At 35.5% G+C, this 25,710-nt stretch overlaps 1 protein-coding gene across 1 annotated transcript; it reads right to left on the minus strand.

The window, feature by feature from the left end:
* Positions 1-3,927: 3,927 nt before the first annotated feature.
* On the minus strand, positions 3,928-24,978 carry ALX1 (ALX homeobox 1). The gene is made up of 4 exons (XM_003783380.2): positions 24,604-24,978; positions 21,277-21,581; positions 18,116-18,244; positions 3,928-4,563 (listed from the first exon to the last, which is right to left on the minus strand). The coding sequence occupies exons 1-4, from the start codon at positions 24,827-24,829 to the stop codon at positions 4,243-4,245; spliced, it is 981 nt and encodes a 326-aa protein (XP_003783428.1). The 5' UTR covers positions 24,830-24,978; the 3' UTR covers positions 3,928-4,242.
* Positions 24,979-25,710: the final 732 nt, after the last annotated feature.

The raw sequence follows: 25,710 nt of genomic DNA on the forward strand, positions 1-25,710 counted from the left end.
GAAAATGTATCCAATGTACTCAGCCCTACTATTAAACTAATTTATAGCTTTCATAGGAAAGCTATAACCCAATTTTAGCCCACGAATATGGAGAGAGGAGAGAGGGAGGGAAGGGGAGCGGAAGGGAGGGGGGAGGATGAGTGGAGGGAGGGTGATTGGTGGGATCATGTCTATGCTTCAACTTATAAGGGTACCTGTGAATCTCTCTAAATGTAGAATATAAATGTCTTAACATGATAACTAAGAAAAAGACATGAAGGCTATGTTAACCAGTTGGATGAAAGTATTTCAAATTGTATACAGAAAGAGTACACTGTACCCCATGATAGTATTAATGTGCACTGCTATGATGTAATAAAAAGAAAAATTAAACAAATAAAACTAAAAAAACAGCTAGCCAGTCTTGAAGGTTTAGTCATTGTTTTTACAATGCCTTTCTAGGATAAAGAATGATAATATGTTATTCAAAACTGAGAGACTTGAAAAAAAGGTCCTGTGTCAGATACTATGCCGTGAACTATCCCAGAGGTTTTGAGCCATAAATCTGGATGTACTGCTGTGCACATGACTTCTGAGTTCATTTTCATGGGGATCATCAGTGGCAATTACTTCCAACCTGACTTGTGTAAAATATATATAATAGGACTTAGAGGCAAAGAACAAAAATACTATTTAATATATCATTTTAGGAAAAACATTCCCTTGCAGAAAGCCATACTTTTTATTCAAAGTAAAAGATGAATAGCTGTCAGAATTTTAAATGCCTAATTTTTCAAAGTAGGGTTGGAGATGGGTTTATATTCCCATCCATATATGGATTAGATGGGTTTATATTCTAATCAAAATATGGATTTATATTCTAATCAAAGGAAAAATTCAGCTCAATGGGATAACTAAGAGTATTTCCATCATTCTCTTGAAATATTTGGTAGCATAAGTAGTAGTTATTTTAATTAAAAATGCATCTAAAATAATCATTTATTGCATACCATACTATTTGAATTAAATTTTCAAACAAATAGTCAGGGTCACTGATAAGTTTAGAAAATCATAATCTTCCAAAAGCCAGGTAAATGCCACAATTGATCTTTTCACATATTTCATCCAAGAGATTTTTTAGTTGCTGATAAACTAACGCTAATGCATTATATATATGACAGTATTATAGAAAACACATGGAGGTTATGTATGAATTATACTATGAAAAGTCAAAATAAGAACCCAGTGTTTGCAGTGAGAAAGACCCAAAAAGGAAACAATAACATCTCATCTTTGTAAGAACCATGGCAAGTGCCATGGTCTCCCTCTTACCCCTCCCTTAAAGGTAAAAGAATCAACAGTCAGATGAAACAGTAAAACTAATACATTCCCGTAATTTATACACCCAATTTCATGCGTTTCCTCAAGGTTATATAGGTTAAGTAACTCTGTTATTCTTTTGAGATATGTTGTCAGGACTGAGGGCAAAGATTGCAGGGGCTTTATTTTTCTACTTTCCTAAGATGTTAAAAAAAGAAAATACTATTTAATATTCAGAAGAAATAAATGAGGAAGCTTCAAACACCTATAAATCATTTTCCTAAATTTTATGTTATGCCTTGGAAACTGCAAACCTTACCCAATTCTCCCATAAATGTATCTGTTATACCACGAGCTTTAACAACATTGCTCAGGTCAAAAGATTATAAAAAACATCTTTAAAACCATCTGTGCAAGAAAAATGTGTGGAAAAGGCAACTAAGGGATGTGTCAGTCATGGGAACAAACATTTATGTGGATCAAATTATTTAGTTTACCAGGCTGCTCAATAATCAATACTGTCAATACTGAGGTCAAATAAAACCTAATAAAATGCTCCTAATTTCTTTTTCTCTTTGGTATGTAACTGAAACATTTTTATTGGTAATGTGAATTTTAGTATATGAAACTCTATTTAACCTAAGTTCAGAAAATGCAAGAGAAAATTCGGGAAATGCATTTTATGTCCTCTGTTTTAACTTTATCTTATCCTATCTTATCTAAAGTTCATTTTATTATATTTTGGCAACATAAGTACATCATAAAATTTCAGCTAATAAAAAAGAAAGTTGGAATGTTAACACACACAAAAAATCATTAAACCCTTACTGCCATCACGGGACAGAAGGCACGGTGGAGAGCGTGAGCTTTCAGATGTGTCTGTCCAGGAAGATTATGAATTCCTGAAGGACAGGGACGATGGCTCCATTATTTATTTTACTATCTCAAACAGTACTTCACTCACTGTAGGTGTTTAAAAATGTGCTAAGTGAATGACATTACAGAGCATTGAAACTTCAATTCGAAAGAGGTTTGAACTGGAAAAAGAACTGAAATGCCAATTCATGATAAAATATGAGAAGAACACCTTAGCGTAGAAAAACTAAGGAATGAAAATGAAAAATCTTATGAGTTTTGTTTCTCATTTAGAAAATACAAGGAATTAGTTATGGTACACTACGATTCAAATTTTAAGAAAGAATAAAATGAAAACCAACATTATTACTTTGTGAAATTTTAAATAAGAAAATCTTACATGTTCGTTCTAAGTTTCAGTTCACCGATTCTGATCCACCATGCTATGAGTATATCAAAAGAAGTCATTCTCTTCTAAAACATGAAGGAGATTTAACAGCTGCCTAAACAATCTTTTCACAAACGCTTCTGAACATGAAGCATACGTCTCATGGTCAAAGTTGAACAAGTTTTTCTTGGGAATAAAACTAAAAAGAGAGAACACAAAAGCTATAAAGAACAAAGTTATTCGGAAGTCAAAGAAAGTTTGTTTAGGACACCCTTCATCTCCATCATCTGTTTAATTTAAAATTTTATTACAAAAGATGTCCAATTGCTGTAAATAGTTTCCCACTAAGAGACACTGACTGGATTTAAGTACTTTTCTTGAAATTTAATTTTAACATTCACTGGTTCTCATCCTGTAGCCAACAGAGCTTCCAAGCATGTCCCTAAACTCTGGAGCAACCCTAAGAAGATTCTGAGAGTACAGAGAACAGACCCTACTCTGATCCAAGCCATAGAAGTCATCTTCATTTCAATTAATTTACTTTGCCTTTATGAACCTAAGAATCTTTCAAGGAGGCTGACATTTCACTCATCTGAAAAAGCCTGGAATGTGACAGGGGAAAGGGAGGGGAAGTAAATCAAAGGGGTCAGCAATTTTCCAGATGCAACGTATTTTTCTTCTTTTCCACCAGAAATTTTAGAACGCCTTCTGACATTTTAATTCTCTATGCAAAACCGCAGCAGCAAAAAAATAAACACAAAACGCTTAAGGCAGAATATATCAAGAAATAAACACGTATGTGAGCGCGGTCGGGGCCCACACAGTAATCCTCTTCACTGCGCCTTTCGCTGAAAACGTTCATTTCAGTGTAGCATGCATTAGCTGTTTGAGGGCACAGTTTCAGCAACACAACTGTGGTTTAAAAGTAACACTCTTTGTAATTTCTTTCTCATTTTCTGAGAACCTAGCCACTGGGTCCATGCTGGCTTTTTGCTAAAAACATGGTATTTATAAAAATGTGTCCTCATGACAATAGTTTCAATCACACTGGAATACTTCTCCGGCTCTCTCCTTTAGCCACGTTATTTCACAAAATGCTGGGCACTTTAGAAGAACTCTAAGTGGAAATAAACTGAAACATCTAGAGGTTAAAAAAAATCTTCTGAAGCTTGAAAATAAATTCTCAGCAACAAGGAATCTTTGCCCACTGCTTCTTGGAGCCCGAAATGGCAGTTAACTCCCCCAAACACCCTGGTTCAATATTTACCTGACAGCTCTGGTATCTTGACATTTTCCCCCAGTGCATTTCCTCCTTTATCAAGTATTATTTTACAAGGGATTTCTTGTTATACAGAAGTAACATAAATCAATCTATAACAGAGGAATTTGTTTAATACATTTATTCTTTGAAGAAGTTGCACGATCATATTTCATCGACTTGTACGATAGAAAAAAAAAATCTTACTACTAAAACAGTTTTGTGGAGACGGGTGCATGGTAAACCTATTTTGTTTTTTTTTTTCCAGAGGTTCATTCTTAGATTTTAATGTTAAATAACAACTATTCCTTTAAGCTGCTCTCACTGAGTATCTTGACCTTTAGCAATTCCACACACAGCAGCTTACTGTGGCATCCTTTAAATATGAAAAATAAGAATGTTTTACTTTGCTATTAAGAGAAAAATAAAAGAGTACTGTATGTTACATGGCCCACGAAATATTGGCGGTGTGCTCCTTGGCTTTCATTCGAAGAACGGCAATACTGGAAGACCTCCTTTCAAACTCTGGCTTTGTTTCAAAGGCATGTCCGTTGGTAGCCCCAGAAAGAAGAGAGTCAGTGAAAAAATTGTTGAGGGGCACGTGGCTGAATTGGTTCTGGTGGTTTGAAAAGCCTGTGTAACTGGAATCTGTCCGAGGCGAGTGAGGGTAAGGTGTCATACAGGAGGAAGTGTCACGGGGTAACATGCACGAGGTGACCACGGAGCCACCACTTGCATTTCCTGCCCACAAATTGTTCTGAATCTGGAATATATAAAAGAACAGATATTACATTTACACGCTTTCACCTTGGTTCTTTTCCTTTTGTTAAATCCTATTTACTAGATTTGGTGAACTAGTCATCGTTTGCCCCCGTTGGGTGGTCTGTAAACACATTCTAAGGACATGAAACAATGAATGAAAAATAATAAGACTCCTCTGGTTTCTTATACTGTAATAGGTCACCAAACCCCACATACTTGGCCACATAAAGTATATCTGAAGACGTCAATCTCTGGAGTATTGTTTTTACGATCATGATTTTTAAAATAAATCTGGAACATTTAGTCATAATCCATGACCAATTCTTTGCTTAGAAAAGTGGTTTAAAATATGGTCTTAAGTTTACAGATACTTTTCATCTTCCTAAATAAAAGAAAACAAATCCATTTATTTTAAGTTCTGAAGTTGGACTTTTGGTGTGGCCATTGTTATCGGAAACCATGGCTCATAAAAGATTGTTCTCTTGGGTGGTGCCTGTGGCTCAAAGGAGTAGGATGCTGGCCCCATATACTGGAGGTGGTGGGTTCAAACCCAGCCCCAGCCAAAAACTGCAAAAAAAAAAAAAAAAAAAAAGATTGTTCTCTGAACGTACTTTTGATCAAATTCATTCTAGAAAATATTTTCCCTCTCATTGCTTTTTGAATCCTATAGTGTTGAAGAAATAACTAAGAAATATACACATATTTAAACCTTTATTCTAAGATTTATATATGAGATAGTAAATTTGAAACAGACATCTGACATGTGAACAAAGGATTCTAAAACATGGGCCATTACCAAATAACAGAAGCATAGACGAGAAAATTATACAAATGTTGGTAAAAATATATTATCTATAAAGTACTATATAACATCTTCTCTAAGAGGAAAAATTGCGTTATCACTTGCACCTGAAAATTTGAATTTCATACTATTAAATCTCTACAGAAAATAATTCAATCCAATATGACCAACAAGCACATTATTTCTCTCAAGTTACCAGCATGTAAAAGAAACAGTAAGTAGAATTTATATTATATGACTTTTAAATGGGAAGTATCTCCATCTTGGTAGACAAGCAATTTAAACAAGAAAAAAAACAGTCATCACACATACTACTGGGAAGCACAGATAAAGTCATGATGAATGACAGAAACTGGGGAAAATGAAAAAGAAAAATGTTTCCTGGCAGGGTAGGGAGGAGCTGAGGCCTTTGAATTTGTAATAAAATCGTACGCTTTTTGAAACACTATTATTATACATTTAAACATTTCTACATGTTCACCTCCAGATTTCTCATCTTTTAAAATCATAATAATAAGAATAGACTCATCGATGATTATAACATATGCATTTTCCTATATTTACTTGTATATAAAGATTCTAGGTTAGTACACATAACCTCTGGTATAGTCTTACAACACCCATGCTTGAAGCATACTTTCTATGACAACTTATTTTCAATTAATAGTAGAAAATATACTAATAAATCTTCTAAATCCCACTGGTAGACAAGTTACTCTGTAACTCAAGAAAATATCAATTAACCATATAAAAGTGAACCATAACCATTCATTTTAGCGAGGGCTTCGTTGACTGGAAAGATGCTTATATCTGCTTTGTCTTAAAAACTAATTCCTTATATAAATATATATAAGCGGCTTTAAGTTGGTTAAATACAGAGAGAGGAGGAGAGAGTGAGAGAGACAGACACAGAGATGGGGAGAGATCTCTTTATCTAGAATATCATCTGTTTATTAACCCATAAATCATAAAGGGCTATGGCATTTTCATTTTGGATCACTTTATCTATCACACTTCAGCCAAAATACAATGATTGGTATCAGTGATCGCAGAGTTAGGTATCTGATACCAACAGAAGGGCTATTAATATAACTACTCAGTCAAACTAGGCCTTCTAACTTAATCTGGGTGATTTTCATCTGACAATCAAACCTTCTACTACATGGCAAAAACCAGTCACATGTCCGACAAAACAGTTTTCAGAAATGAAAGTAAATGTCCTTGCTTATTTTTGTTAGAAGTAATGAAGATGACCTAGTGATGGAGAAAGACTGTTTATATCTGTTAAAGGATTTCTCAATTTATATATGGTGTTGCTAGAATTTGACATTAAAACAGTCCACTCATATTCTAAATGCACAGAAATATGCTCCAACTAGGTAAAAAAAAATGAAAGTTAGGAAAGATCAAGGAAGGTAATCTATGAATATAAATTAAGAAAATATTTCTCCCTAAAGGAATTCCCATCTACCTTTAGATTGTAAAAAAATTCTCTAGCATCCATGGTATAGGAAAATAATGTTAGTTTGATCAAAATGACTTATCTGGACACATCGAGTATGCTAAGTGCATTCCTTCTGAAGAAAGAATATCCAACATATAGATGTGTTTCTTGAAAAGAAATGATTGATAAAGCAAATTGTTATAGCAATATTTCAGTTGGGCTTGAGAAGATACTCAAATATTTTGAAGACTTTGTCCTTTATTTCCATGGGTGGAGATACTCACACACATTTCTCCTGATAGATCCTGGGTCCATAATCTATATCTCTTCCTCCTTCTCACACCATCTCTGATCTGTCTTCAATTTTTAAATTTTGGATATATCTTTACTGGATGCTGAGGACCTTGTTGGTTCCCACATTGAAAGTTTAGGTAGAAACTTAAAAGATAAGATCCCTGGTAACTTGTGACCTTACTTTCTCTGAAGCATCCCACTGGATGTTTGAACATTGAATAATGATCAAGATCGTGCTCATGACAGCTCACAGTTCTCAATTAATTAGCATAAGCCAGGCATTATGTTTACATCTTAAAAAAATACAAACATGTTTAATTGTTTCAGTACACTAAATGACGTGAGCTTTTACTATCCCTGTTCTGTAGAAAGTAAAACTGTAGAAAAGAGAGTTGAAAAATCTCACTCAGGATTGCAGAACTCTGATGGTAGAGTTGTAATAACATAACTAGTTTTATGAGTTGAAATTGCTTATTTACTTATGCATAACCTCACCTTGCTGGGCATTCATAGGCTTTCCTCTCTGAAAGAAAAATCAATGATCATTGCTCACAACGCCTTCAACCTCCTTGAGCCTAACATAGTATATGGAAAGTCATAATAAATATTTATCAAGTGATTGAAAAATCTTGGAGAAAAGAAAATTTAGACCAATCCATCTTGCAGGTGTCCGCAAAATTTTGTGGACAAGTTATGCAATTGTATCTAAATTTTGTGTGTAATGATCTGAACTCTAAAATCACTATACTCAATAATCTTGACAGAAATGATGAAAATTAGATTCCTACTGCAGTGACCTGAGTGTTTTTAAATTTTTTCTTATTAAACACTTTTTCTCCACTACCCATGCATCTCCTTGGTGATGCTGACTCATTTAACAGAGGGCATTGCTCAGGGATCTGTATTCAAATAATGAAAATCATAATAAGATGCACACATAAGTCCGCAAATCAACTGAAATTAGGAAATACTATTGGAGTCCAGTTTCCTTCCAAATGTGAAAACTTGTACATCTTTATTTTGTTTATGTCCTGTGATAAAAAGCAGGTCTGTTCTAAAAACTTGCCATTTGGGGGAGAGCTTTGTGCAAGTGAGCTATTAATCTTCCTCTACCTGTGGCTTCTGTTTATGTTTCTTAAAATGATACAAAAATTAATCTTTTCCCTCTTAGATATAAAAATCTTAAAATGTCACCAGGTGACTGAGGCACAATTCCTGCCTTTCTCCTGCAGGTAACGCTTCTCAAGTCCCTTTAACCATTCTTCTTAACGGCCCAGATTCCAGGCTCTGGATCAATTCAGTCATGTCGCTTTGGATACATTTGAGGTTGTCAATATCCTTTACCCTTATCAATACACAGCATTGAGGACAGAATAATCATACCCTAGAGCACTAGAAATCTGTTCTAGACCATCTGCTTCTGTTAATATCTGAAGGCAGTATCTGATCAAACAGCAAAGTTGTCTGAGCTGTTGACTAAATCTACTGCACAAGGTGGGCTCACTCTGCCCCTTCACTCCTCTAACACGTCAGGTGGTCATTTTTAAGCTGTTCTGGAATATATAAGCCATATCATACTATTTATTTGTCAAACAACAAACCCATCAAAATCTTACTCCCTGACCCTTTAAAATAAAAATTATAGTTATTGTCAAATCTTGGAACAGATTTAAAAAGAGTTTGTTTTTTTTTTTTTTAATAGGATAGCTAGTCTTCTTTTGGAACTATTCCATAGATATTACAATTTGTGGTGTTTCGTAGGCTTTTAATCTAATATTCACGGACTTTACAAGCAAAATCAACATCATTAAATAATACCCATATCCTTGCATGTGTTTGAAAGAAATGAAAAAGACTGCTCGCCTTTAAATGTTTTTTTTTTTCCTTTGTTGTGTTGAAAAAGGAGTGGAGAACCTAGAAATATTTCATGTTTTAATGCGCTTTGCAATGTTTTTTTAAAAGAAATTCTAGGGGTATGCTCAAAGTGTTGTCCAGGGAACTCAGCCAACTGCCTCCCATTGGCATGAATGGAAGTTCAGCTGACTGACTACACCCCACTTTGAACATAATGTTTTTCTAACCAAATAAAAAGTTAACAATTATACCACAACTTCGGAATTTTGGAGGAAAGTTGTTTTTCTTGTCTGATTCATTCCAAACTGAAACTCGATTCATTTAATGTTCATTTTTCTTCCAAGGAACTAAGAGCCATAGAGAGAAAGGAGGAGAGTAAACATCTAAACACACACACGAGTTCTTCACTGTGGATTTGTATATTGGTAATAAATAGAAGTTATATTATCATTATAAATTGAAAATTGTTTCTCATTTACCTTAGAAACTTGATACGGAGATAGTCTTTGTAAACAAAACCATAAAGTCGATTTTAGTATTATAAACCTGGTGGATATTTCTAATAGATTTACTGATTTTATAACAGAGCGTAATTTCTAATATATTTTTTTAAATCTTGAAAAGAAAACTGAGTTAAGTTAGTTTTTGCCTTACTGGCAAGGTAGCATGATGTAAGAAGGAAAATCAAATACTTTCATAGCAGCATTTTGGATTTTATATCGTAATGTTAGTGCTATTTCAAAGACACTCATCTATTAAATTTAATAAGCATACTGAACAACATAAAATTGGACAGCAATCTTCCTTTAATTTTAAAGCATCTCTAAAACAACTAACCACATATTTTTCTAGTTCTATTGAACCCTTTGCGTCCTCTCTGTATAAACTGCTCCTACCTCCTGCCACCAACATTTGTAATAATTATTTTCATTAACACGTACACGAACACGTACCATGTGCACATTCTACCCTCCCATTCCATGCTCACATATCTCCCTCTCAGAGTCATGAAGTGCTTTGAAAGACAGAGATCAGGGATTCACAAAGCGGTCCTTGTGATGATGTTACAGCAATACCTTCTTTATTAAAATCTAAAAGCTGATTTCAGTTTCTGCTCTTTGACAGAATGGTTACATCTGTTGACTTTACTGTGTGCTACTCAATATTTACTATACAAATTTATTAGCACATTAGCACTATGTAATTTAATTTACCAGACTTTTTATATAATATCTTTAAAAAAAAATTGTTTCTACAACAACAGTTCACTTTTTTTGGCAACTATTACAGACTTCACTAGCATGTCTCTTCCTGTAAAATTGAGGGTGACAAAATATTGATAAAAATCAGAGGCTCAGTAACTTGCAGATATTTTTAGCTGTTGGTTAACTTTAGGGTCCATTAACATTTCAAGTTACTATAACAGTAAGTTGCTGGCAGGGAGAAAATGTGTATCTCTAAATATTGAATTTGTTGCCAGTGACAACACACATAGAGATTTTGTCTACCTGTAAAAAAAAATCCAACTTGAATTAAGTATTGGAAAGATCAATTTGCCTATGCTTTAGCTACTGAGATAAAAGTGAGAGCACATTTTCCTTAGGTCTAATTTTCATCAAAATAAATTTAAGATGCCACAGAAAATATTAAGGTTTTAGGAATCTATTTACATTTCAAAAATTCCTAAAGTATACTTTCAATGTATAGTATTATAAAACTAAATTGATTACAATTTAATCATCAGAAAAATATCACATACTCTTGATTAACACTTTGTTTTTGTTTTTTGTTTGTTTTTAGCTGGGGCTGGGCTTGAACCCACCACCTCCAGCATATGGGGTCAGCGCCCTACTCCTGTGAGCCACAGGTGCCACCAGCACTTTGATTTTTTAATAAAATTCTATTTTAGAAATGTATACAAGGATTTAGAACCAGTGAGAGGGTCTTTCCACAAATCACAGAAACCCTCATATGAGACTGATGGTCCAAGAAGAAAACTGCTTAACAGAAAAATAAAAGTGTTTCTCTCTTGTGAATGCAAAAACTGAAAGCACGAAGCTTCATATGAAATGTTAATGTCTGGAAATTTTAAGAATACCATCATATAAATTTATTTATATGTTTTATAATTCAAATAATGCGTGAAAATGTTTCCAAGCCTGAGATATAAGAATGTTAACAGGAGTTTTTCTTTGTCTTTAGTGTTGGCTGTATTCTTTAATTTTATAGTAACTGTGATTATTAAGAATAAAATTTATGGAAAGCCTCACCATACATACTTTACAATGAAACATTTCAAATCATTCCAGTCAAGGAGGGAATAAAACAATAGCACCTAGCTTTTGAGATATGATTTATTATTGCCAAACAAGAATGATCATGAGCTATTTTCAAAGCCTGTGTCATATTATTTTTCGTGTATTGTAATATGTGCATGATAACTGTCGATGGTTCACTTGTGCCTCATTTATTTTTAGCAACAGAACTACCCTATTCAAATTTGCAAGTATAAGGTGCAAAGATAAAATAGACATTTACAAATGAAGTTTCCCTTAGGTATAACTAACTTATAAATAAAATATGCAGATATTTTAATTTGTATAGAATATTTTTTATCATTGTCTTTCCCAACCGGAATCACACATGGGCATTGAGTTTATTCTTAAAAACCTGAATACAACTACTGATTTTATTCCTCTTCCATCTATGTGAACTATAAAGTCAGAATTTGGTTTTTGTGATTTTAAAACCATGCATTTTAAAAACATTTACGTATTTAATATCCCTGATTTCAAGTAAAAAATAAAATTCATAGAAACATGAGACTTAATAGATATGGCCTGCCTATAATTCTGGATTAAAGTATATCACAAGATTCACACTCACAGTAATAGCACAAACTACAGATTTTAACTAACAGGTTTGTTTTCATAGACTTTTAGGCTTCAGTGGCCTAATTTCCTGCCGGGGTCTTCTCTACTCTCCTATGAGATAGTTTTCATACATATGAACTAACATCGGTACCTTGTAAACATTTATTTTTACTTTCGTCTTATTTATTTTAGTAATTCATTTGAATTATTGGTTTACTTTCTTCATAAAAGAAAAACACATTCAATGATTTGACAGTGGCCTATTAAAAGCCACCTATTAAAAGACACACAAAAAAGCTGTTACTGTGTACAGTCAAATCACTATATCACATTTTTCTTTTTTTTTTTTTTTAGAATATAACATTTTTCAAAAAATAAGCCGGATTATTTTCATAAGCTAAACAGGAATGTGCCTCCCTTTGGGGGGATCATATTCTTTATCACTTTAAAGTTTTTGCAGTGTCAAGAAAATAAAAACTAACATTTTAATTAAAAATTTCTAAAGAATAAAAGTTAATAATAATATTGACTTTCTGTAGTCAGCTGTACCTTCCACCTAATAGGTACTGATAGAAACGGTCCCAGGCTATACATAACTTGTTTTTAATATACACATTATATGAAATATTTTACACATATTTATATAAACTCTATATTTATACAGTTTTATCCGCTGTAAAAACCGTATTTCTTCAGTAAGACATATGCTTATTATACTACTGTGACTTCAAATATTTGTGTTTACAGTGACAAGCTGTGCAATATCCAGATGATTTGTAGACCAAACGATGGCAGTAACATTTTTGCCCTTCCACTCATCGTAAGAGAAGGTTCACAGTATCATTATATGACCAACTCACTGGTTGTTTCCCAGATGTGAAATGATTCATTACATGATATACAATGATAGCTATCCTGTTGAAAACTTTAGAAGATTTTGGTGGTTTACGTCAAATATTTGTGAAGAAAATACAAATAACAGTCATAAAAATGTGATACTTTCCCCCCAAGGTAAAAATTGCTCCAGATGCCTTTAAAATGTTCAAGTTCAGAGGAAAGAGGTAAGTTCCATAGTCCTTATTTAGCTTAAATAAACTTTAAGATGAGTGCAGACACAGGTGCAAAAATGAAGTTAGGATGAACAATGCCTTCGCAATCATTATTACTTAAAAACTAAAATTCAATGCTTTAAAAATTCTAGACATTTTATACAGATTTAATCTGCATTTTAAATGATGTAAGTACCTACCCATTACCGATATCTTGAGTTTACCTCTTGATGTGTTTCAATTCTCCCAGTTTTTTTGTCAAGTCATCAATGAGAATTGAAAGCAAGATGCTGAGAGGGTTCCTTTGTACATTTGGTAACCGCAGATTGAGTGATGCTTTTCATTAGATAATGTTAAGTAAAATGTCACTCAAAATTTCATGAAAAAAAATACTTCAACCCTTTTACTGAAATTTTTAATGAAAATATTTTCTTCAGGAGAAATAATTCTAGTGGATTTAAGATATGTATGCCCACACTTTCCCAAAGTTGCTGTATTTGGTTGCCCTAATTGAAAGAGGAAAGAATATTTAATTGAATTTGATCTTTCCTCGGATCCCTAAACAGTAAATTTACTGACAGATTGGATTAGCTTTCATGCTACAATGTAAGAAGGCCTGTAAACAGTCTAGGTACCTAGGGAGGAAGGTACTTTAGAACAAAATTAGTAATGACTAATGGGTTTACAGTAGAATGGCTACTATTTAGCACATTATGTAACAGGCAATACCCTAAGCATTTCCTATTAACTATACATTGTATGAACTGTACAGTGTATGAACTTGTCTACTTACTTTATAAATAAGGGGAAATGTTCAGAGGGGTTAATTCATTAGCCAAAAGTTAGCAAGTCAGACCTTAAATCCATGACTCTCAGACTGTGAAACCCTGTCCCTGACTCTATTCCAATTCAACTCCATTGTACACAAACACTAGGCTCTCCTTTTCCTTTTGAGAAATCAACTTATTTCTCACAACAGCAGAAATAAGACCACCACCATCATCATCTTCACAATCTACATGAAAACCACCACCACCACTAGCACCAACCATATCTCCATTTTACAAATACAGAATTTGAAGATCAAGGGAGAAGGTACTTACCAAAGTTACCTATCTACTACACAATAAACTTAAAGCCCATGTCATCCAACCAAACCTAAGAACATGAAAATAATGCCTTATGCAAGAAGCAAAGGATGTCTATAATCCTCCAGAGCAATACTTATTATACCTTAATAGAAACTATTTCATTCACCATAATAATTATTTTAAAAATGCTTTGGGTTTGCTAAATAATAAACACATTTGTACCTAATATCAATAGATTATTGCTATTCAATGTCTACGTGATTTGCTAAACATTGTAGCAATAGAAAAAAAAAATGGATCATCTTTTAATTTTTTTACATTGTCAATGGAGGGGTGGACTTTTTATACAACCCACCACCAGGTCAGTGAGAAAATCTCATGCTGATGGAGGGCAGAGTCCAGAGGCTTCATGGAGGAAATAGGGTTGAGGTGAGCAGAGGGTAATTTAAGATCGAGGGAAGATTCTTCACAAGCAATGAAACTGTTTTTAAAAATGTCACATCTCAAAAAAAAGAGTCACATCTTAAAGAACATTAATTTAGCTAAATCGCGCTGTTGCCAAATAATAACTGATACCGTGGGTCAAAATAAAGGACTTAAAAATGATACTACTTTTAGTATCAATAAATCAAAACATACTTCCCTGAAGTATGTTACAAGGGACATCCCATCTCTCACTTTGTGTGTTTGTTAGAAAATATGAACAAACTTCAGGCAAACAATATCTTAAAACAGTCTATGATATCTTTATGCTTTTTAGATGTTTTATATTATTATAAATATTGAAAAAGGAAGAATTTTTGCTTTCCAGAGTGATGTGATGTTTTAGGACCAGGCTTGTACTCTTTCATTGCTCAATGATGAATAAAACAGATAAAGAAGCTAATGTTACATAAAAAGCTCTGGCCTTCTGAATTAATAAAACTTGGGCTCAAGTTAAATGAGTTAATAGTTATATCGTGTAAGAAGGGGGAACAGCGTGTGCTGTAAATACGCCTCCAACTATTAGTTATTATTTTTACCTTGATAGTTGTTTCTACCATTGAATGAAGGCCAGTGGAAAAACATATTTATTAGAAGATTTCAGAAAGTATTGATTACTATTCATAAACTAACACATGTTATATATAAATACCTTGATGCCAGAGATGATTATCTACACTGAGCAAGATTTAGGAGATCATTTTCTGAACCATCTCTGTTTTTCATGTATTTCTGGATATGTTTTTGCTTTCCTGCCAAATTGTTAATTTTTTTAAATTTTTGTCCTGTCACCAACATTTTCTAATTTCCAACTTTCTGTAATTAACATTTTTTCTGTAATTAGTAACAGTAATTCAATTCGATGGGTTATTTCATTGAGTTGTTGGACTGTATTTCTGTCCCGACTCTTCCCAGGACAAGTTTCTGTTTTTAAGACATGATTAAAAAAAAAAAAATTCCTTTAACTAACTAAAAAAATCTATTGCATATTTTTAAGCTAAAATAAAATATTCCTTGGCTATATCTAACATCTACAGTAGGGAGTTGGAGACACTCGATTTCAGAATTTTTTTTATAACAAAACATTAAATGACTTACCAACACAGAAAAGTACTATGCTTTTTACAGTTGTAATTTTTGTTATTATTCATGAATCGCACTGTCAAATAATTGCAACATATATTCTCTGTGTTCCCATAGGAAGAATTAGTAAAAAAAAAAAAATCCTATGATTTGTGGTGGGAAATTATTTAATTAATCTAATTAATTAATTAACTGTTGTTACAGTAAATAACAATGTCGAATGAATAATCTGACATACTGTTTCCTTTCCTGATTTAGTGCCCAGGTTACCTCCTTTTGATAATGTTGATAATATCTAAAGCTTTGCTGCCCAATACAATGGCAAGATATTCTAGGATAGAGGGCCGCCTAGTTAGAGGATACTAAGTTCTTACATAGATCTTAATTGGCACCAGGCACTATTCTGAATGCTTTACGCTATAGAAGAAAGAGTATCCAAAGATAAAGCAACCAATAGCCAGAGACACAGACGTGAAAAACAGAAGTGGGGTTTAAAAGCAAAGGAATGAAGTGTAAAAGCATCCAAGGTCGAAAACCACATTTCATAGCCTAGTGCTGTGGGATAAACTTGGTAAAATCCTCTAAGTCCATATGAATAATGTTCATAAATCGATACTTTATTACATCTGAAGCCAACACAGTCAAGTAGTTCAAAATCACATAAGATAAATTCTATCTCTATTTTTCTTGCCATTTCCTTCGCTCTGTGTACCTTTCCTGCTTCCCCGAACTAAACTGTAGACTTGAATAATGAAATCCAATACTTAGGCTTCTTTGGTAAAGATCTGTCAATCATTCAAAAACTTAAGTTATTCACCTGGAGAGAAAGTATGCTGTAAGTGTTAAGGGAGGTCTAGTAGGAGCCAAATTGCCTCTGGCCAAATCCAGGCTTCACCACTGATGAAAGTGAGTAAAGACCTCACCCCTCTGTGCCTCAGTTTCCTCATCTGAGAAATGGAGATAAGCAGTAACATGTTCTAATAAGGTTGCTGTAAGGATTAAATGAGATGGTGTATGCAACCTGCTTAGAGCAGTGTCTGACATATAGTGAGAGCTATAAGTAGCACTGACAAGTGATGGAAGACTTAGAGCATAGCACTTCCAGCAGAGACAGTGCACGTTCTAGTAGCATTTTGATTAGAACACAACTAAGGCACTTAAAAATATTTGGTGAACAAAATTTGGCCTGCCCTACGATGATAAGTTACCAGAAGTATATTCATGCTTTCAAATAGGAAAAAAATAAAAATAATGTAACTTATTTAAGATACATTTTAAAAGAGAAGATTCTTCCGATGATAGGTGGATATGTGATATTTACTCAAAGGGTATATATGACCTTGGCCTCCCAGCAACTCCCTAGGGGAAAAGGCTTCCCTGTAGCAGAGACCTTTAGAGACTGTCCTATAAGGAACCACCTGCATGACAACAAACCAATTCCTTCAGGCAACTGAATCTTTTTCATAACTTTTAAAATGAGACTCTTCAACAATGTAATCTCTCAGGCTCTTTTTAACACATAACATTAATATATTTGGTGGGTTTATGTAGAGGAGTGAAGTTCCCAAAATGAGGGTTGAAAGGTCTTAAAAGTCATAAGAACACGAGGAAAGAACAATAAGAAAGGACTGAATTTGCAGTCACACTCCTGGACAGTTGAAGGAACAGAAATGTGTACGTTTGGAGCTGAGATGATCTAGTGACTAATTACCAAGGTACTCCTCCAGGATATGTGTCCTCTGTGTTTCCACAATGGTCTCTAACAATCCAGACCATTAAATAACAGAGAGCAAAATGCACAGCTCAAGTTCTTTCAAGTATCAAATACACTTCTGAATATCATTATTCAGTGTAAAGCAACACTAAAGGAATTAGAAAGATAAAACATTTTATTTATATGAATTACAAATTATGAATGAAAAAATAGACACTCTACATTGGGAATAAAATGAGAACAGAATTTTCTAACACTTTCCAAAATGAGGCTAGAGAGTTTTCATTGTGAAGGGAAGTGTTTCTTACCTATGATTAATTTTTACTATCATGTCTAGTACTAATTTTATTTCTGTTTTAAGTCATAAAAGACCAAATGAGTCCTTGAGACAACTTCAAATTGGAAAAGACAACACAGGAAAAGAGAAATATTTTTAAACTAAGGGCTTAATAGGCTGTATTTGATACCAGGTTTTAGCATTGTTCATAAAAATACCAGCCACAGAGACTGCAGGCCAGCCAATCCTTTATTGATAGTATTTTAAACAGTCAAGGAAGGAAGAGAATCTGAATAATTAAAATGTAGAATAAAAGACTCATATCATTCAATGATAACCATTTGATTCTCTGCCATGTTCAACAGAGTTCAAAACCATGAGACTCTGAAATATTTTTAAATGAATGACTGAAAGAAAATAATAAGAAAATAATTTAGTAAAATAAAAATCTGCCAAACATAAGGAAGTCTCCTGGAGGTTAAATGCTCATTCTTGACTACTGTATTAAATATAATGAAGCCTATACTAACCATTTTAAGAATATACAGATCACATTTACTTGTCTTGATCAGTATTCTGTTTACCATACCTGTGGGTAGCTGTCAGTCCTTGGTAAAACTGATATGTCATAGGTGGCAGCAAAATGGCTTTTAGCTTGTTGTATCTGACCGTAACGTTCCCTTTTTCTCCACTTGGCCCTTCGATTTTGAAACCAGACCTAATATGTTTTAAAAAAGTAAAATTTTGGTTAAGAAATATTTGATAAAGCAAATATGAAGTTGAAAGACTTCAAAGCAGAAAGGTAAACAAGGTCAATTACTAATCAAGGAATTTCTTTATGGGATAACAGGATCCAAAATCTACTTTCTCCTGTATCCTGACAAGTTGATATATCCATGAAACAATGTAATGGAAGAGAAAGAGCCAGGAGACTTTGAGCAATTTTATTTGATATGTATAAGATTCTGTATTTTACATTTATGAAAAATAAAAAGGAATTAGATTATGTCGTCTTAAAGACTCTTTATATCTCCACATAATCATGAAGAATCTTCCTCTAAGAGAGGTTGCAAGTCTGGAGGACATTTATCCTATAATACAGACCTCACCTGGGTGGTGCTTGTGGCTCAAGGAGTAGGCTGCCGGCCCCATATGCTGGAGGTGGTGGGTTCTAACCCAGCCCCAGCCAAAAACTAAAAAAAAAAAAACAAAAAAAACAGACCTAGCCAATCTATTACCTAATTAATATCTCAGTCTATTAAAAGTTATCTTTAAAACACGTAACAAAGTAAAGACTCTTCTTGCTTGAACTCGTGCTTATAATTTTACACTATCTCATAAAATAACTTCAACATAAAAATTATATCTAAGAGATATGGCAGCAGCGATAATATGTGGCCTTATAGAAACAGAGAAAAATAAGATTACATGTTATATTGAGCTTGATAAAAATGATAGGTAAAACAGGATTATCTAAAATTGAACTATGGTTTTAAAATACACATATGTGTTTATTATATAATTTATGTTATTTATTTTCCCTTATGGAAAATAGTCAGATATTTTCATAATCATTTCTCTGATTGAAAACACTTAACAGATCATGTAAGTAAGGAAAGAAATAGGGAAGACAGAATTAAGTGTCAAGAAAGTCAATGAGTTAATGAAGCCTCTCCTGGGTCACTAAGCTGCCCTCTACAATTTCTTTTTCTATTAGAAATTCTTATCATAAGAACCATCTTTCCCAGAGGGCTTAATATCCATTCATTTATACTTGTAGCCTCCAAATGTTCCTTTGAACATAATGTGTTAAGAGGAGATACCAAACATTGCATTCAGTCTGGATGTATACTTTGATTCTCTGCTGAGGGAACATCACATGAGCAGCTTTGGGGAATCTCTTCAGTCTCCTTACACAGCTAAGTTCCACATTTATACAACATTTTAAAAAGAAACTAGAATTGAAATGTAAAGATGCAAGTTGTAAAAAGCCTTCCATTAAAATGTACTTGAACTTTTTACTCTTTTTCTGATTCAGTTCTAATCTATTATCTTCACTTCCCAGTTGGGGTAACATGGCACTTGGGAGAATATTCAGCAATTCAAATAAGACAAAGGGGGCTCCCTGTCCATTATGGTTTTAGTACACTGCTGGAAAATGAGGAAAATCTATTATTCCCAGGGCTCAAGACAAAAACAAAACAAAGCAAATCATATTTTCTTGCTATTTCCACAGCCAGCACCAGGAACACACAAAGAAAATTTATAAGGAGATTTTTTTTTGGTTTTTTTACCATTGCCAAAAAGACCTGGACAATCTCTTTAAAAATAAGTGCCAATTACCACTCTCCTATGAAAAGCAGGGAAGAGAACAATCTGTGTAAATTAGGTTCAGGTTGGCTCTCTGTGTAAGTTCTTAGACAAGAATTAATCAGAACTTGATGAAATGTGAGGGGGGAAGCATGTAGGGTGCACAGCTGATCGCTCCGTGGACAAACTTCTTTTTCTATGGTTACAAGTATAACTAATTTAAATAGATAGATACAGACACAAAAACCACATAAGTGGGACTGGTGTTAGTATTTGACAATTCCAAAACTTTTTCGTTCGTGTCAACTTTCTATATATTCACTTCCTGAACTCAGATAAAGTAACTATTTGCTTCCACAAACTCAAGTAAAAATCTGCTGCTTGTTATCCCTGCACCACCAGATGTTGTCTTTAATGATGTAAGGGCCTAACAATGGCTTAATCTTAAGAGGGAATACTGTTCCTTCACTCAGACCAACATTTTTCACTATTCTGTTCATTTCTCCATTCAGTGGTTTATAGGAATGCCCAAACTCAACATTTTTCTAGAGTAGTGAAAACACACACACACACAAAACGCCATTCTGCTGAGTTACTATTGCATTTTAAAGTCACTGCTTGGGAACTGATAAAATACAGTTTAAGAATATCTAATTGTAATGAAAACAAAATATTCTTAAGACGTAGAAATTTACCTGGAATGATTTTTCTTTTTCAGATGATTAAAATGTTTAAGTATTCTAAATGATTTCATTTGATAACTGGAATACATCTTATAAACATAATTAATGCAAAAAATGTTACTTTAAGCCCATTTTTCTATTGCCTTTACAAAAACATGCAATCTATCTAGATTTTAGAAAGTGTAATGGAATAGCACATATTGACAAGCTGGGGCTAGGAAACTGTAAATGACCTATTTGATCTTTTGTTAATTATGTACAGTGAAGATATTTTATAGTTCAAACAATAATTATGAGTTGGGATCGTTTCATATTTTATTTTACTATGCCTCTCACCCCCCCCAAATTATATGTTTATGAACTACTATACAAATAACTTACAAAAAGTTGATATATAACCTAAAAAGAACCTCGATGACTGACAATACAGAAAAACACAATTAAATATATCAATTATTAAAAGAATAACCATAGTTTTGTTTTACAGCCTTTAAAAATTACATTTTACAATCAAAGATATATTATATGGCTCTTTTAAAATAATTGTTCATTTTTGTGTCATGCAGTAATTCAAGTGTTCTTTTGTTTTATGTTCTGTGTGAATTGTTAAATCCTTTGGAAGGAATAAAGGAATTTTAGTGGACCTGCATTCATGTATATTACAGCGTTCTAAATGTGTGGCAAAATGCATGCATTCAATTGCTGTAGTGCTATTCCCCTTCTACCCCATCCCTGAAGGCCTCCATCTGGCTCCTACCTGGACCCTGGCCTCGGTGAGCTCTGTCCTCAGAGCAAGCTGTTCTCTGACATAGACATCTGGGTAATGGGTTTTCTGGAAGACTTTCTCCAGTTCCTCTAGCTGCAAACTGGTGAAGGTAGTTCGGTGTCTCCGCTTCTTACTGCTGGATACATTGCTGTCACATTTGTCCCCAAGTTCATCCAGCTCTCCCTTCTCTTGGATCCCTTTCCCAGGGGACATTCGGAGGCTGTTACAGTTGTCCATAGCTCTGTTCAGTTCCGTGTGAAGGGCTTGTCCCTCTACTTTAGTGATGCCATAGTTCACTGTAACCAGAAGGAAATGAATGACAGTTCTCAGGATTGTGAAACGCGTCTGGGTGAAAGAATTACGTAGAAGTCATTTAGAGCATCAGGAAATCAGTTTGTTAATGATTTATTGTAATAGTTTTAAGTCAATCATCACATGATATACAAGTATTAATTCTCCGTGGGAAAGGTTTGAAAAACATTTTAAAATGTGCACACGAGGTAAAAGTAATATTTATGTGCAAAAATTAATCTCGTTAAACATGATTTGTGTAGTCCAATTAAATGATGCTCTAGGGTTTTATAAAAAAAAAAAAATCCTCAGTGTCCATGACTTTTGAAAAGTGAAACAAACGTAATGAGTCATATATTTATTCACAGCAGACAAAATTCAGCTTACTTACATGGCTCAGAAAAGATATTTCAATTTTAAGTAAGACCTGTAATATCAATCTCCAAGTCATTAGCCCCCTCCTTGCAAAACCTATTAACTATGGATTTTAGATGTGGCATCATTTCACTCTATTTTGATTAATTCATTTATGTATTTATGTTTGCATCTGCCTTTTTGTCCAGAAAGACGCCTCCTTAGTAGAAACAACGAAATTCGTATCAATTTCTGGAAGTGCTTTGTATAGAAAATAAGATTGAAGCATATATTTTTCCCTTAAAAATGCATCTTGTAGTGCTTTTAAAAATATTTTATATTTCTGCTTAACTCCTGAAATAAGTTTTAGGGCAAAAAGCTTTATTTTTTTCTTTGTTAATGCACTGCAATTAAAACGCCTTATAGATTAAAACCTCTTTTTAAAATATTATATAGGTTGGCATCTGGAATTCAGCGAAGAGATGTTTTAATTTCAGTAATTTCCTTCATATTTGATTGCATGCTTGAAGTATGATATAAAAACAAAAAAACTGTATCACATAATACCACACACACACAGAGAAATACACACACAATGCACACACGCGAATGGGAGGCATTGTTTAAGTCTTCTCAGCCTTAACTATAATTTCCAATGGCTGTTCATACTTTTCTGATTTGTTTCTGTTTTTAAATTATTCTCCATAATGTATGTTACAGCCTTTTTAATCGTGATATAAACGTATTAAACTTGAATGCCTATATAGCTTAGCTAATAATCAAGTACTGTCACTCAGAGAGTGAATCTCAAATGTTCACATCGCAAAACATGTCAAATATTCGAGGCGATGGCTGAGTTAATTAGGCTGATTTAATTATTCTACACTCCATTCAAAAATCGTAACATTACTTCGTACCCCATAAATATATACAACGACAATTTGTCAATTAAAAAAAATATTCCTAATTGCTTTCCCGCAAAGGAAGATGTGACGTTTAACTAAATGTAAAGAAGAGCCAAGACCGATTAACAATATGGTTTTGTCTTGGAGGGCGAAGTTAAAGGGGGGAACTTCGGCAATTAGGGATGGGGGAGGGGACGCGGAGACGAGGCTAAGGGCATCTCAGGAGAAGCGATCTTTCCTTAACTAAGCGGACTGCAGCCTGCATACATCTGCTTAATCTGCGTCAGTGAAATTCACTTTAACAGTGTGATAGTCATTTAAAAGTCTATCAAACATCATCTATTTCTCTTCCTTTTCTGGATTTCCCACCATTAAAATAAAGTATTGCATTTGAGCCCATCCCCAGCAGTCAACACAAGACACCGCAGACCCATAAACGAAGAGTCCTGCCAATTGGTAACTTCATGCACACAGCTAAGAATTCCCCATATGCAGCCAGTGAGGTCTAAACCTGCCAGGAAACCACAGAATTAGCGTGTGAATAATAAAAATTAATTCCTCGAGTCTTTCTAACTAAATGACTGAAACGATTTAACTGAATATTTCCTCAATCATCTGCGCCTTCACTTTTGGTTTACTCTTACAAGTCAACAACGTTGAATAAAATAAGTAAAATACGAGGATTTTTTAAAAAAGCTTTTGTATGAAATATTTGGAAAATGAGTTTCTACTACAATCCAGAGTGTGGCCAGATTTTAAATCTCCATTAAAACAGGGGGCAGGAGGCTTGTTGTAAATATTTCACACTTAATTCGTTTGTTATTTTAAAGCAACCCGCTCCTTACAGCTTAACTGCGGAATATATACAATGATAAGGAAAAGTTCTCCTGGAATTGTAAACGTACTTTAGCCGTCAAGATCTGAAATAATAGGTTTGTATTGAGTTACAAGATAGAAAAGATAGATGGTTTGTTTTGATAACATTTTGACTTTGAGATACTCGGGCACTCAGAGTTGAAGTTTTCATCCCGGAGCATTTCAAAGGCTCCTTAGGTGACTTAAAGTGGAGTCCGAGAAATAGACAGCGGAGAATCTGGGAGAGAGTGATTATATCGCGGACTCTTTGCCCGAAGTCATTTAAAGTGATTCGGCATTTAACAAAAATTTACCGCGTGTCTTATGGCAAACACAAAAAAAGCAGAAATCACAAATTCACACACATTAATATTCTAGCCATCCTCCAACCTCACGGGGTAAATTATCACAATGTCTTGTTAAATAAAGTTGGGGGGATTGTTTGTTTTTTACCTAAAAGAGTTCAAAGATTGTTTTTATTCGCGAGGACAGTGGCGGACTGTAACTAGCTGTGATGGATTTCAGCTCCCGGGTCGGGACTGGGCGGCTGGCGAGCTCGCAGAGGAAGCGATCCGCCTTGACTCAATTACGCTCTATTTACAGCGGTATCAGTTTACTCCAGGGTCCAAGATAGAGGGACGGCAGAACCAGAAGGGACAAGCGCGGACAAGGAAAGGAGAATCGCGCAGAGGCGACCCGCCGTGGGATCCTTTCTTTGACTCCCCGGAGTCTGCAGCAGCCGCGACAGCGCTGCCTCCAGCGCGGGCCGCTCGGCCTCCTGCCCCGCCCGCCTGCCCGCCCGCCCTCTCTCGCTCCCCTGCTCGTGCCTTCTCCCTCCCCGCTATCCCGGGGGCTCCTGCACTCGGGCTTTGCGTGACGGCTGCGGAGACCGGCGGGAGCTCCACCGACTCACCACTGCTGTCCTGACAGGGCGAGGTCCTCTCCAGGCGCACGTGATGCTCGGCGCGGGGCAGGGGCCCGAAGGCCTGCACGCATTTGCCTGCGGACGCTTTGCTGTAAAAGGACTCATTGTCCAGCGTCTCCATAACGTGCTCCAACGCGCCTCCAGCGCCCAAGTAAAAGTCACTGTTTTTACTTGGCGGGCTCTTGAGGGCAAACTTCTCGCTCAGGAACTCCATAATCCTGGAAGGCTGTCGAGGAGCTGCCTGGGCGCGGAGGCTGGAGAGCGCTGGGGGAGGGAGCGAGTGGGCGGGAGGAGGGAGGGCCAGAGCGCAGGGCAGGGACAGCCAGCACCGCGGCGCCGGGAGCTTCCCCTCTCCCAGCCCTTTAATACTCCCGGTTGCAACCCGGGCACCCGAAGTTGCTTTTATATCTTGAAACTCAGCTGGGCTCCTCGGGCAACCTCCCAGTTCTAATGAATATGAAAATAGGCAGGCGACTAACTCCACCCCGGGTTCCCCTCCGCCCCCACCCTGCCCCCCACCTTCCTCACTTACCCAGGCAGGGCGCGTCCAGGCCTAGGTTAGACAGACAGACAGCTCCATTTCAGACAAATGGCAGGAGAGACGAGACCCCGACACCCAGAAACACTGCCGCCGCGACAGTGGACTGGCATTTTGGAAGAGCTTGGTGAGATGCAAAGTTAACTCTCCACTCCCCGCTCTCGGCGGCCTCCGGGGCTACCCGCCCCGCACCCTGTCCCCACCCCGCCCCCATGCCGGCCACTTACTACCAGAAAGATTTAGAGGCTCTTAAGAACTTGAAAGGAAGTATTGGTCTAAAGGGCTTTTATTTCATCTGTAAATTGTTTACGTGGAAGATCCACATTAATCAGAAGCCCGAGAAACCGGATGCATTGGGAGCTATTAATTGGACCGGCCGTGGTAGAGGGGCTGCCACTGCTTCTAAGCAGGAGAGGCTCCGGTGTCCGGGCGCGCTGGGCGCTTTGCGAGGACGTGGCCTTTCCTTGTATTCTGGAATGCTTCGGCGTGTGGACGCGGTGGCAATGGGTGGGAGAGGGAGGCTGAGCGAGAGGCACTGAATCGATCCTTGTATGCCA

The sequence above is a fragment of the Otolemur garnettii genome, unplaced genomic scaffold (genome assembly GCF_000181295.1).
Source record: "Otolemur garnettii isolate 467f Iridium unplaced genomic scaffold, OtoGar3 scaffold00007, whole genome shotgun sequence".
Taxonomy (NCBI): Eukaryota; Metazoa; Chordata; class Mammalia; order Primates; family Galagidae; genus Otolemur; species Otolemur garnettii.

Bases quoted from the DNA above. Each gene is read 5' to 3' on its own strand.
- ALX1 (XM_003783380.2), bottom strand. From the start codon at position 24,829: ATGGAGTTCCTGAGCGAGAAGTTTGCCCTCAAGAGCCCGCCAAGTAAA. The intron at 21,582-24,603 runs GTGAGTCGGTGG...TTCTGGTTACAG, and splicing joins GCCCTGTCAGGACAGCAGTG to TGAACTATGGCATCACTAAA. The intron at 18,245-21,276 runs GTAGGAGCCAGA...AAAACATATTAG, and splicing joins TCACCGAGGCCAGGGTCCAG to GTCTGGTTTCAAAATCGAAG.